The 12870-nt window shown below is 46.1% G+C and overlaps 1 protein-coding gene across 3 annotated transcripts in view; it reads left to right on the top strand.

The window, feature by feature from the left end:
- Positions 1 to 12870, top strand: part of ckap5 (cytoskeleton associated protein 5) — a 250007-nt gene that overhangs the window by 72986 nt on the left and 164151 nt on the right. For all 3 annotated transcript variants that reach the window (XM_034175712.1, XM_034175711.1, XM_034175713.1), the window contains exons 11-15: positions 6720 to 6884; positions 7635 to 7763; positions 7840 to 8010; positions 8312 to 8413; positions 12238 to 12348. In XM_034175712.1, coding sequence (XP_034031603.1) covers positions 6720 to 6884; positions 7635 to 7763; positions 7840 to 8010; positions 8312 to 8413; positions 12238 to 12348 — 678 coding nt within the window. The remainder of the gene's footprint in view (positions 1 to 6719; positions 6885 to 7634; positions 7764 to 7839; positions 8011 to 8311; positions 8414 to 12237; positions 12349 to 12870) is intronic.

The raw sequence follows: 12870 nt of genomic DNA, 5'->3' as shown, positions 1-12870 counted from the left end.
GTTTTTCAGCATCAGTGAGGGTGAGGGAGGGACAGAGCTTGGAGACGTTTCTGAGGTGAAAGAAGCAGGTCTTAAACAGATGTTTGATGTGATTGTCAAATGTGAGGTGAGGGTCCAGTCTCATACCAAGGTTAGTGATGGTAGTTGAAAGAGGGATGTCTTGACCAGAGGAGATGGTGGTTGTAGTGGATGATTGGACCTAATGGGTAGTGCCAACTAGAATGGCTTCCATTTTGGAGCTGTTTAATTGAAGAAAGTTTTGTCTCATCCATGCCTTTATCTCCTCCAGGCAGGAAGTGAGGGTAATAATGAAGAAGACAAAGGTGCCCGAAAAGAAGAGGGGTTTGGATCTGTCCTTAAGTACAGCTGTGTGTCATCAGCATAGCCGTGGAATGAGATACCATGCCTGCTGATGACATGGTCCAGTGGCAGCATGTACATAATAAATATTAATGGGCCAAGGACAGAATCTTGAGGTACAACACAGTAGACAGGGCTATCTGGGACCTGGCATTTCCCAGGTTGACATACTCAGTCCTGTTGGTGAGGTATGATGAAAACCAGTCCAGTGCTGTGTTCCAAAGTCCAATATCAGTGTGTAGGTGTTTAAGGAGAATGTTGTGATCAATGGATACCATTGATCACATTGAAAGCAGCATTGAAAGCAGCCGTCAGGTCAAGAAGGATAAACAAGGAGGGAAACTAGCATCAGCTGCCATAAGGACATCATTGGGGACCCTCACCAGAGCTGTCTCTGTTATGAGCAGAATGAAAACCAGACTGAAACATTTCACATAGACTATGATAATAGAGGTGGTCCTCTGGCTGAATGGCAACATCTTTTTCCAGCACCTTGGAGAGGAATAGAAGGTAGGAATTGGGCTGGTAAATGGAGAGCACCTCCGGGTCCAGTTTGGGTTTTTTTCAGCAGGGGTTTGAATACAGCAGTTTTCAATAATGATTGGACATGACCAGACTGCAGAGACAGATTTATTATTTGTGTAATGAGAGGGTTTAGGGCCGGGAGGTTGGATTTCTTGAGGGCTGTAGCGAAAGGACCTGTGCCCTTTTGGAGAAAAGATTTGACTATGCTTCTTTTAGAGACTTAGCATAGGCCTTCTGATGGTCCTTGTAAGCCAACGTATGTACGGGGAGGCCAGATGATCTGAAGCGTCTCTCAGTAGCATGGCCAGCAGCCTTCATCTTACGCAGTTCATCAGTGAATCAGGAGGCTGAACGTGAGAAGGACACAGTTCTTTGTTTTTAGGGGGCATGGATATCCAGGACAGAGCGAAGATAGTTATTGTAGTCCTCCACTCATGAATTAGCAGAAGAGGAGATCACAGACAGATTTGTGGGTTGATGTTTTTTATATTGCGGAAATGGAAATAAAGTCATCTACGCATGCATGCATGCTTTTAATATATAGGTGATTTGCTGCCACCTGCTGGAATGATGTGTGAGTCCAGAATGTAATTATCAACATCCATTATTTAGTGTTGTTAGCTAATATCTGTAGTTTCTCCAAAAATATTAGTCCTATTAATGGTCCATTTTGGCAGCGTTCATCCTTGACCCAAAATTCACTCACTCATCTTAAGCAGCTTATCCGGGATGGGGTTGCAGGGGCAACAGCTCCAGCAGGGGACCCCGGACCTCCCTTTCCTGGGCCGCATTGACCACCTCTGATTGGAAGATACCGAGGTGTTACCTGGGTCTCTTCCCAGATGGACGTGCCTGGAACACCTCCCTAGGGAGGCGCGCAGGGGGCATCCTTACCAGATGCCCGAACCACCTCAGCTGGCTCCTTTCAACACAAGCTCCCTATGGATGACTGAGCTTCTCACCCTATCTCTACAGGAGACACCAGCCATCTTCCTAAGGGAGTCCATTCAGTTAGAGGTTTGACTATCGGCCAAACCCTCCTTTCCAGCACCCTGGAGTAAACTTTGCCTGAGTAAACTTTGCCTTTGTCTGAGTAGTGTGATGCCCCTGTAATTGGCACACACTCTTTGGTTCCCTTTTTTAAATATGAGGCCACCACGTTTGCCACTCCTTAGGCACCGTGCCACACATCCACGCAATGTTGAAGAGACGTCTCATCCAAGACAGTCCCTCCACACCCAGAGCCTTCAGTATTTTGTGGACGGATCTCATTAACCCCTAGGGCCTTGCCACTGTGGATGATAATCCTCCATCAGCTTCCAGCTCTGCTCCTACTATAGAGGGTGCACCGGTCTGATGCAGGAGTTCCTCAAAATGTTCCTTCCAGCAATAAATTACACCCTCAGTTGAGGTCAACAGAGTCCCATCCTTACTGTAGACAGCTTGGATGGTTCCCTCCTGAGGTGCCTCATGGTCCGCCAGAAGCACCTTGGTACCAACCAAAAGTCCTTCTCCATGGTTTCTCTGAAGTCCTCCCACACCCACTGCTTTGCCTCCCCCACAGCAGAGGCTGCTGCCCTTTGGGCCTGTCTGTACCTTGCAACTGCCTCCGAAGTCCTCTGAGATAACATATCCCGGAAGGACTCCTTCTTCAGTTGGACGGCTTCCCTGACCACTGGTGTCCACCATGCTGTTCGATGGTTTCTGCCCCTTGAGGCACTTAAGACGTTCAGGCCACAGCTCCCCACTGCAGCTTCAGCAATGGTAGTTTTGAACATTGTCCATTCTGGTTCAGTGCCCCCCCCCCCCCACCTCCAAAGGGATGCTAGAAAAGCTCGGCTGGAGGTTTGAGTTGAAGTTCTGTCGGACAGTGGGCTCCTCCAGACGTTCCCAGTTCACCCGCACTATCCGTTTGGGCTTACCAGGTCTGTCCAAAGTCCTCCCCCACCCTCTGATCCAACTCACCATCAGATGGTGATCAGTTGACAGCTCTGCCTCTCTCTTCACCCGAGTGTCCAGAACATGCAGCCTCAGATCAGATGGTACGATCACAAAATTGACACAAACCTCTCCACCATGGTGAAGTGATGGTTCCCAGAGAGGCCCAAAATTTATAAACATACCAACGTCAGGTCTCCCCAGTATGTCCAAGATCGAAGTTACATGCACGCACACAAATATACACAGAGCTTTTTGTCTTTTCTGCATTCTTCCTCAAGCAGGTGATAAGCACTTGTCACTCATGTTAACAGCAACATGACACTTAATTGACTAAAACAGTTGAACTACAAAAACACAATAAATTAATAACACAAACAACACTGTGAAATACTGTCAATGACCACAATGGAAATCGGCGTTTATGCTTTATTGTGTTATCTATGTCTCCTTGATATATTCACCTCTGTGTATTTACGAGGTCTGTCCAAAAAGTATCGTACCTTTTTATTTTTTGCAAAAACCATATGGATTTGAATCACATGTGATTGCATCAGCCAAGCTTGAACCTTTGTGCACATGCGTGAGTTTTTTCACACCTGTCGGTTGCGTCATTCGCCTGTGAGCAGGCTTTGAGTGAGCACTGGTCCACCCCTCTCGTCGGATTTTTATTGCAAATAAATGTCTGAACGATTTAGAGCTTTGCTGCATCAAATTTTTCCATAAACTGTGAGAGACCTCCAGGTGGACACCATTCGGAAAATTTAGATGGCTTTCAGCGACGATTTTATGGGGATTACACAGATTAAGGAGTGCTCCAGCCTTTTTAAAGACCGCCCACAGCGTCTGAGAGCGCGGCGCGCTCCGAGCGCCGATCGACAAGCTCAAACCCCACTCAAACAACCAGATCATTTCCAACGTGAAGGCTTTGTTGATCCGGGACGTCATCTAACTTTCACACACAGAAGGCGTGGACATCAGCACTTTTTCGGCACATTCTACTGTTACAGGAGTTTTTTTCATGGAAAGAGAAGCGGAGGATTGCGCCACCATGCCGCTCATGGCGCAGGACAAAGCCACCTCCGTGTTGGTCTCACAGGACGGCTTTCAGATGGCTCAGACGGCTTCCAGTTGCTTTTCAGTCGTGTGAGTATCCGAGAAATTGTGCATGAGCTGGACATGCCCCAACATGTCCTGTGAGGCTTCATCACGGCGTTGCTTTGCGCCATGTGGCTCCGCCGCGACGCGCGGAGTTCCTTCGCAACTCTTTCCATGACAGAAACTCCTGTAACAGTGGAATGTGCCGTTCATTTCTAAACTGGATGCTGTCTTGATCCGGTATGTTGTCTGACTAGCACAGGAATTGCGGAAGACGTGGACATCAGCACTTTTTCGGCACATTGAGACAGACATGCGGAGGAGTTCCTCGCGTCGTGGCGGAGCCACATGGCGCAAAGCAATGCCGTGATGAAGCCTCACAGGACATGTTGGGGCATGTCCAGCTCATGCACAATTTCTCGGATACTCGCACGACTGAAAAGCAACCGGAAGCCACCTGAAAGCCGTCCTGTGAGACCAACACGGAGGTGGTTTTGTCCCGCGCCATGAGCGGCATGGTGGCGCAATCCTCCGCTTCTCTTTCCATGAAAAAAACTCCTGTAACAGTAAAATGTGCCGAAAAAGTGCTGATGTCCACGCCTTCTGCCTTTTTTGTGAAAGTTAGACTATGTCCCGGATCAACAAAGCCTTCACATTGGAAATGATCTGGTTGTTTCAGCGGGGTTTGCCCTTGTCGATCGGCGCGCTCCGAGCGCTCTCAGACGCTGTGGGCGGTCTTTAAACCGGCTGGAGCACTCCTTAATCTGTGTAATCCCATAAAATCGTCACTGAAAGCCATCTAAATTTTCCGAATGGTGTCCAGCTGGAGGTCTCTCACAGTTTATGGAAAAATTTGATGCAGCAAAGCTCCAAATCGTTCAGACATTTATTTGCAATAAAAATCCGACGAGAGGGGTTGACCAGTGCTCACACAAAGCCTGCTCACAGGCGAATGACGCAAGCGACAGGCGTGAAAAAACTCACGCATGCGCACGAAGGTTCAAGCTTGGCTGATGCAATCACACGTGATTCAAATTCATATGGTTTTTGCAAAAAATAAAAAGGTCCGATACTTTTTGGACAGACCTCGTATATTGAGTTTACAAAATAAAAAGCCTGAACTCCCATGGTGCATGGCAGCACAACGTCCATTGTTCACTGCTGTTAACTAATCTCGCCAATTTCTCCAAAATTTTTTGTCCTATCAACTTTCCATTTTTGCAGCATTCATCTTGACCCAAAACATACGAGGTCTGTCAATAAAGTAATGGTCCTTTTTATTTTTTTCAAAAACTATATGGAGTTCATTCATATGTTTTTACGTCAGACATGCTTGAACCCTCGTGCGCATGCGTGAGTTTTCCACGCCTGTCGGTTACGTTCTTCGCCTGTGAGCATGCCTTGGGAAGGAGTGGTCCTGCCCCCTCGGCTCATTTTCATTCTCAGGAAATGGTGGAATGAAAAGGACTTTTTTTCCATCAGAATTTTTTCAGAAGCTGTTAGAGACTGGCACCTGGAAACCATTCGAAAAATTTATCTGGCTTTCCGTGAAAATTTTATGGGCTTCACAAAGAATAAGGACTGTTACCAAAGCTTTAAGGGCCCCTTTAAGGACGGTCAGCGTGCCGCGCTCAGAGCTGCTACGACGCGGCACAAGCCACCGGACCATTTCTAAACGGATGGCTCTGTGGATACGAGACCATCGTATGCTCTTTCTCTGGTTATCACAAGAGTTGGACATCAGCCATTTTCCGGCAGATTTCACTTTTAAAAGAGATTTTGTCGTAGAAAGCCGCGCGGAGGCTTTGCGCGTAAAGACCGATTCGCTTTGGAAGCGAGACAAAGGAACACCTCCGTTTCGGTGTGCTAGAGGACAAGTTTGGACATGCCTATCTTGGCTTTCAGTGCTTACCAGTCCAGTAAGTATCAGAAATTGTGGAGAGCTGGGCATGTCCAAACTTGTTCTCTGACACGCCCAAAAGGAGGTGTTCCTTTGTCTCGCTTCCACAGTGAATCGCTCCTGACGCGCGAAGCCTCCGCGCGGCTTTCCATGACAAAATCTCTTGTTAAAAGTGAAATCTGCCGGAAAATGGCTGATATCCAGCTCTTGTGATAACCAGAGACAGAGCACACGACGGTCTCGTATTCACAGAGCCATCCGTTTAGAAATGATCCGGTGGTTTGTGCCTCGTCGTCGCAGCTCGGAGCGCGGCACGCCGAACGTCCTTAAAGCAGTCCTTAAGGCTTTGGTAACAGTCCTTATTCTCTGTGAAGCCCGTAAAATTTTCACCGAAAGCCAGATAAGTTTTTCAAATGGTTTCCAGGTGCCAGTCTCTAACAGCTTCTGAAAAAATTCTGATGGAAAAAAAGTCCTTTTCATTCCACCATTTCCTGAGAATGAACATGAGCCGAGGGGGCGGGACCACTCCTTCCCAAGGCGTGCTCACAGGCGAATGACATAACTGACAGGCGTGGAAAAACTCACGCATGCGCACGAGGGTTCAAGCATGTCTGACGTAAAAACATATGAATGAAATCCATATAGTTTTTGAAAAAAATAAAAAGGACCGTTACTATTGACAGACCTCATATAAGCATACGAAATGACAAATGTCGCCTGTCCCCAGTTTCTCCATGATCGAAGCCATGCACATGCACGCATACACACACTTGGCTATTAATATATAGATGGATTGATAACTTGGTTTTGTTTTTGTCAATTTGAGAATAGTTTCTGGCTCTTAACTGCCTCCTTTTCTTAAATTTTGTGTTGATTAATCTTTATTATTTGATTGTAGACCACACTGCAGAACCTGTCGGAGGACATCCTGGCTGTGATGGACAATAAGAACCCCTCCATTAAGCAGCAGGCCTCCTTGTTTCTGGCCCGGGCCTTCAGACACTGTACCCAGGCCACGCTGCCGAAGAGTATTCTCAAACCTCTCTGTGCTGCCCTCACCAAGGTATACCTGCAACGCAAACCAAGGGTCGGAAGTATAGAACCAAAACCATGAACCCAGCAAAGGGACAACATGTAGTGCAGATGTAAACTGTAGTTAGAGAACCATCTGATTTCAGTAATGGGAGCCAAAAAACAAGTTTGTCAGAATACAGCAGCTCGATTAACTAACATGTCCTCAATGAAAGGACTACCTTAAACAGATTATGTACTTTTGTGATCTAAAATAATTCATGTATTGTTAAAGTTGTGAATTAGCCACATACTGTGTATTTGTGCAGTGGAAATAATAATTATGCACATTTGGTTAAGCAGAACACAGCAAGTCAGTTCCAACATAAAAACATCTTATGTGGTCTGTATGTGCAAGGACCATGTGTGTGTGCATGGACCATATTTAGACCACACGAGAATCCAGTTTCCACGGTTCTTTGAATGAGTCCACGTTACTGCATCTACACTTCATTATAGCACAAAACCTTAAGCTGTTGTCTGGGTGTATATCCATTTCTGCTAATGTTACTGTCTTTAAAATTTGTTTTTAAATGTGTGAGATTCTAACATCATCACATGCTGCGTGGCACTGAGTGCACACAGGATGTGTGAGGTTCTAACAACACGTGCTATTCAGGTTTTTAATGACTGGGTTTGTAGAGACTCACATTTAAAGTCACATTTCAGTCGTTGTATTCACTCATTGTTTTGCTGTTTGATAACATGTCGTCCGTTACTGTCAATCTGTCTCCGTGTTCAGCAAGTGAACGACTCTTCACCGGAGGTTCGTGATGCTGCATTCGAAGCTTTGGGCACATCCATGAAAGTGGTCGGAGAGAAAGCGGTCAACCCCTTCCTGGCTGACCTGGACAAACTCAAGCAGGATAAGGTAGAGTTTGAAACACTCTGCAACATTAAGTGCTGTTTTTCTGATTGACTTTTCCTTCTGTGTCCCGCACTCACAGATTAAGGAATGTGCCGACAAAGTTGAGCTCCCTGGAGGAAAGAAGGTCGGAGGAGGAAAAGATGGAGGGACTGAAAAGAAGGCTGTAGCTGCTAAAGCTGCTCTTCCTGCTGAAGCTTCACCCAGATCATCTGTTCTCAACAAAAAGCCTCAAACTGCTCCTGCCAGCAAGGTAGTGATCCCACAATATCCCCCGCGGCAGAACAGGATTATTGTTGCAATTTGAAATAGTTAACATTTTAGGTCGATCGCACACGACAGACAGTGCGCTGCACTGTGCAAAGAGATGTGCACACCTTAAATCCTGTGCCATTAGTCTGTGATTGTGTAGATATGTTTATGATACAGCAGTGTCCCGTTGTATCATCATGTCATGTACAGCACATTTTTTCAGTTTTAACCTGTAGTGTTTGCTGGCAGGAAGATGATCCCACGGTTGTGTTTGAGACCATTTGTGTCTTTGTTTCCTGTAGCCATCAGCAGGTCCACCCAAGAAAGTCAAACCCACATCTGCAGCCAGTGGGAAAGCCAGAAAAGCGCCTGACACGAAAGAGTTTGTTGAGAGCGAATTAGCGGTAAGTCTGTGAACACGAATCCTTCAGCTGGTCACACAGTCTCAGCTTGCCACATGCACGCTGTGTCTGTGGGAGTGTCCACACACAGCCTCAGCTGGTCACGTGTAGGCCGTGACTGTGGGAGCATCCACGCGCAGCCTCAGCTGGTCACGCGTAGGCCGTGTCTGTGGGAGTGTCCACACACAGCCTCAGCTGGTCACGTGTAGGCCGTGTCTGTGGGAGTGTTCACGCGCAGCCTCAGCTGGTCACACGTAGGCCGTGTCTGTGGGAGTGTTCACGCGCAGCCTCAGCTGGTCACGTGTAGGCCGTGTCTGTGGGAGTGTCCACGTGCAGCCTCAGCTGGTCACGCGTAGGCCGTGTCTGTGGGAGTATCCACGTGCAACCTCAGCTGGTCACGCGTAGGCCGTGTCTGTGGGAGTGTCCACACGCAGCCTCAGCTGGTCATGTTCACGCTGTGTCTGTGGGAGTGTCCACACGCAGCCTCAGCTGGTCACGCGTAGGCCGTGTCTGTGGGAGTGTCCACACGCAGCCTCAGCTGGTCATGTTCACGCTGTGTCTGTGGGAGTGTCCACACACAGCCTCAGCTGGTCATGTTCACGCTGTGTCTGTGGGAGTGTCCACACACAGCCTCAGCTGGTCACGTGTAGGCTGTGTCTGTGGGAGTGTCCACGCGCAGCCTCAGCTGGTCACGCGTAGGCCGTGTCTGTGGGAGTGTCCACGCGCAGCCTCAGCTGGTCATGTTCACGCTGTGTCTGTGGGAGTGTCCACGCGCAGCCTCAGCTGGTCATGTTCACGCTGTGTCTGTGGGAGTGTCCACACACAGCCTCAGCTGGTCACGTGTAGGCCGTGTCTGTGGGAGCGTCCACGAGCAGCCTCAGCTGGTCACGTTCAAAAAAAAAAAAAAAAGGTTTAAGTGCACATGGTTGGAGCGGGACGTGGACGGGACAAAGGCAGGACTCTGTGAATTTGTCCGCAAGGTTGAGCTCCCGGTAAAGCTCTCTGCACGTTATGTTTGGATTTCATCAACAAAACCTTGAAAGAACACTGCAAGATGAAGAAACGTCACCAAAGTTAATCTTAAACGGGCTTATCTTCCCGGGTCCAGAAGAGCGCAGAAAAGGCACAGCGAGCCCCAAAGCCCACAGCACTTGTACCGGTCAGCGACCGAACATCCAGTGCTCAGGTGCGTGTCCATGTACCACAGTGAAATTCAGCAAAATGAGTGTTTGTATCCACATTTTTGTCAAAATTTGTTTCCGTGTTCTGTTTATTTCGTCATATATAACCACTAACTTAAAAAAAAAAAAAAAAAAAAATATATATATATATATATATATATATATATATATATATATATATATAATATTATACAAAGAATGTTCAATGGTACGATTATTTCATGAGGTGAAAGCTGGAACATACCATTCAACGAGGCGAACCTCATGAAATATTCGTACCATTGAAAGAATGTAAAAACATTCATTATTTGTTTTATATAACGGCTAAAATAGATCATTGTCATTTGATATTTTATTAATTTATAAACAACAGAAAAGGGTCTTACATTTTGGTGTTCCACTGTGACGTGTAGTCCAGTGATGCTGTGCACTGACTTCGGACTTCCAAAAAAAAAAAAAAAAGTGTGTAGTTCTTCAGTTCAGTCAAAAATCACATCAGCGTTTCATGTTAGCAGCTCTTCATGCATCCAGACGGCTTACAGGGTAGTGGATTTTTTGTGTGTGTGTGTGTGTGTGTGTGTGGCAGCGCCAGTTAACTCAAACAAATCATCATGTCGCCATCCCGTGTGCGCGCGCGCCCACGCAACTGGCTCGGTCCAGCTGCACCTCTTCAGTGCAGCAAAAAAAAAAATTCATGTCAGAAATGAGTCCAGGTTTTCTTTCTCTCCCTGCTAACAGGCTGCACAGTGGATTTGTTGTGTGTGTGTGTGTGTGTGTGTGTGTGTGTGTGTATGTATCTTACAAGAATTAGCAGTGTCAGTTAGCTCAAATTATGTCTCAGGAGAGTCATGTTCCCCCCCACACGCGCGCACACACACGCAACCTGGTCGGCGCTTGTGTGTGCGTGAACAACAAAAATAAGACTGTATACGTGCTCAGTGCAGCAAAAAATAAATAAATAAAAACATCACATCAAAAATGAGTCCAGCTTTTGTTCTCTTCCTGCCAACAACCTCCAGGCAGCACACTGGATTGGTTTTGTGTGTGCAGTCATGTGTGCTCGTGCACGGGCACGTATGCGCATGCACGAGCATACTCGCACGTGTACGCATACTCGTGCACACTTGTGTATGCATGATCACGTGCGCCTGTGCACGAGGCCGTGCATGTGCATGTGAGAGTGCAATGGTACCAAACGTATGGAACCAAATTTGCACTCTAAATGGAACCAAGCCGCACTCTGAATGCAATGCAACATATATATATATATATATATATATATTGCTGCTGACAAGTAGTTGGGCTGCAAACTCACATGGTGTGATTTCAGATTTTTTTATGGGGCAATAATTTGTAAGAATACAGTTTTCATGTAAATATTAATAAAGTCACTGTTTTATACAACAAATGTTTTGATTGGTTTTAATCTCTTTAAATAATGTAAACATACTTGCATGAAGTTCCAGTATATTTCAGAGCTCATTGCAGGTTAAGAAAAGACACTTGAAGAATAGTTTTGTCATGTTCGGTGATATCTGTCCAGTGCTGTGGCATTTATACTAAGTACATATGCTATAGCACGAGGCAGGTCTCACTGAAAGAAGGTCTGCAGAGACAGATTCTTTTATTACAGTCAGGTTTCCACACACCCCAACATACAAAAAATATAAAATGGAAATTCATGAAATTAGGTTTCTCTAGTGGCCCCGAAATGCCTCTAAAATGCTCAAAACCTGTGAGCTTAAAGGGGGCTTCAGCCACTCAGGGCCCCCACCAGGGACGCTGCCCCTGGACTCCACCCATTTTCAGAGTTTTTTCTTTGCCCATTCTTATCCCTGTAATTTGAATGAATAAAGTGTTGGAACCATGTGATTGTTCTGTCTGGATGTTTCTTCCAAACACAGTCACCAGTCCAGGTTTTCTAACAAAGTACAAGCAGTGAATCGCATCATCACAAACTATTAAACTAGATTCATTTCTTCATATTGAAATTTCAATAGTTACTGGTAATAAAGAAGGTCATAATTATTTTAAAAAGTTAAAATATATTATATTCTCAGTTTAAGCCCAATTCATGCTGTGCCATACCCACAACTCCATGCAGAGCCCCTCTGAATTGTTGAGAACCCTCTCCAAGCCCCCCCTCTGTGGTCTGATGTGCACTTCTCATAAACTAGCTACATGTCGAGATGATGGAGAACCCACGGTCTGTGATTGGTCCACTAACTACATCATTTCCAGAATCTCTCATTTCCAGTACAGTCAACAACTTTCCCAGCTATAGATGTTATGGGATAATCTGCCAGTCTTCACAAAAAATGTTGTGCATTGACTGTTCTAGCGATGAATTGCACTGCGACAGCCACCAACTCCAGCGGTTAAAGGTTAACAGCTGTGTTGAAGCAATTGCGTGGTCATGAAGTTATGAAGTAGTAGAAGAATAAATATGCCTTAATTCTCAAAATGGAATTTTTACATTCCATCATTAGCATATGGCTGCCGTTACTGCAGATTGGCGCCTCTGCCTTTATTCACGTCTGTCCTCAACGAGGTCCTGGTTGCCCTGTGACCTTTAGCGCCCTCTTGTTTTATGTTGCTGTTGGATTTGCTGACGATGTGGACCCTGTGGTTGTGTTTGTCTCTCAGACGGAGATGTGTGAAGAACGAGCAGCAGCTGTACTTCCTGCCTCATGCCTGCAGCAGCTGGACTCGGCTAACTGGAAGGAGAGACTGGCCAGTATGGAGGAGTTCCAGAGGGTAACATCTTCCTTCTTATTCTGCTCAGGGTTTAATACAGGCCAGGCGGAAAACCAGGACAAGATCCCTCGCTGGGCCAGATATATATATATATATATATATATATATATATGTGCACTCAACAAAAATATAAATGCAACACTTTTGGTTTTGCTCCCATTTTGTATGAGATGAACTCAAAGATCTAAAACTTTTTTCACATACACAATATCACCATTTCCCTCAAATATTGTTCACAAACCAGTCTAAATCTGTGATAGTGAGCACTTCTCCTTTGCTGAGATAATCCATCCCACCTCACAGGTGTGCCATATCAAGATGCTGATTAGACACCATGATTAGTGCACAGGTGTGCCTTAGACTGTCCACAATAAAAGGCCACTCTGAAAGGTGCAGTTTTGTTTTATTGGGGGGGGATACCAGTCAGTATCTGGTGTGACCACCATTTGCCTCATGCAGTGCAACACATCTCCTTCGCATAGAGTTGATCAGGTTGTCAATTGTGGCCTGTGGAATGTTGGT

Source organism: Thalassophryne amazonica, chromosome 8, assembly GCF_902500255.1.
Source record: "Thalassophryne amazonica chromosome 8, fThaAma1.1, whole genome shotgun sequence".
Taxonomy (NCBI): Eukaryota; Metazoa; Chordata; class Actinopteri; order Batrachoidiformes; family Batrachoididae; genus Thalassophryne; species Thalassophryne amazonica.
The sequence above is the reverse complement of the archived record's forward strand: the minus strand, read 5'-3'. Positions and strand labels throughout refer to the sequence as shown.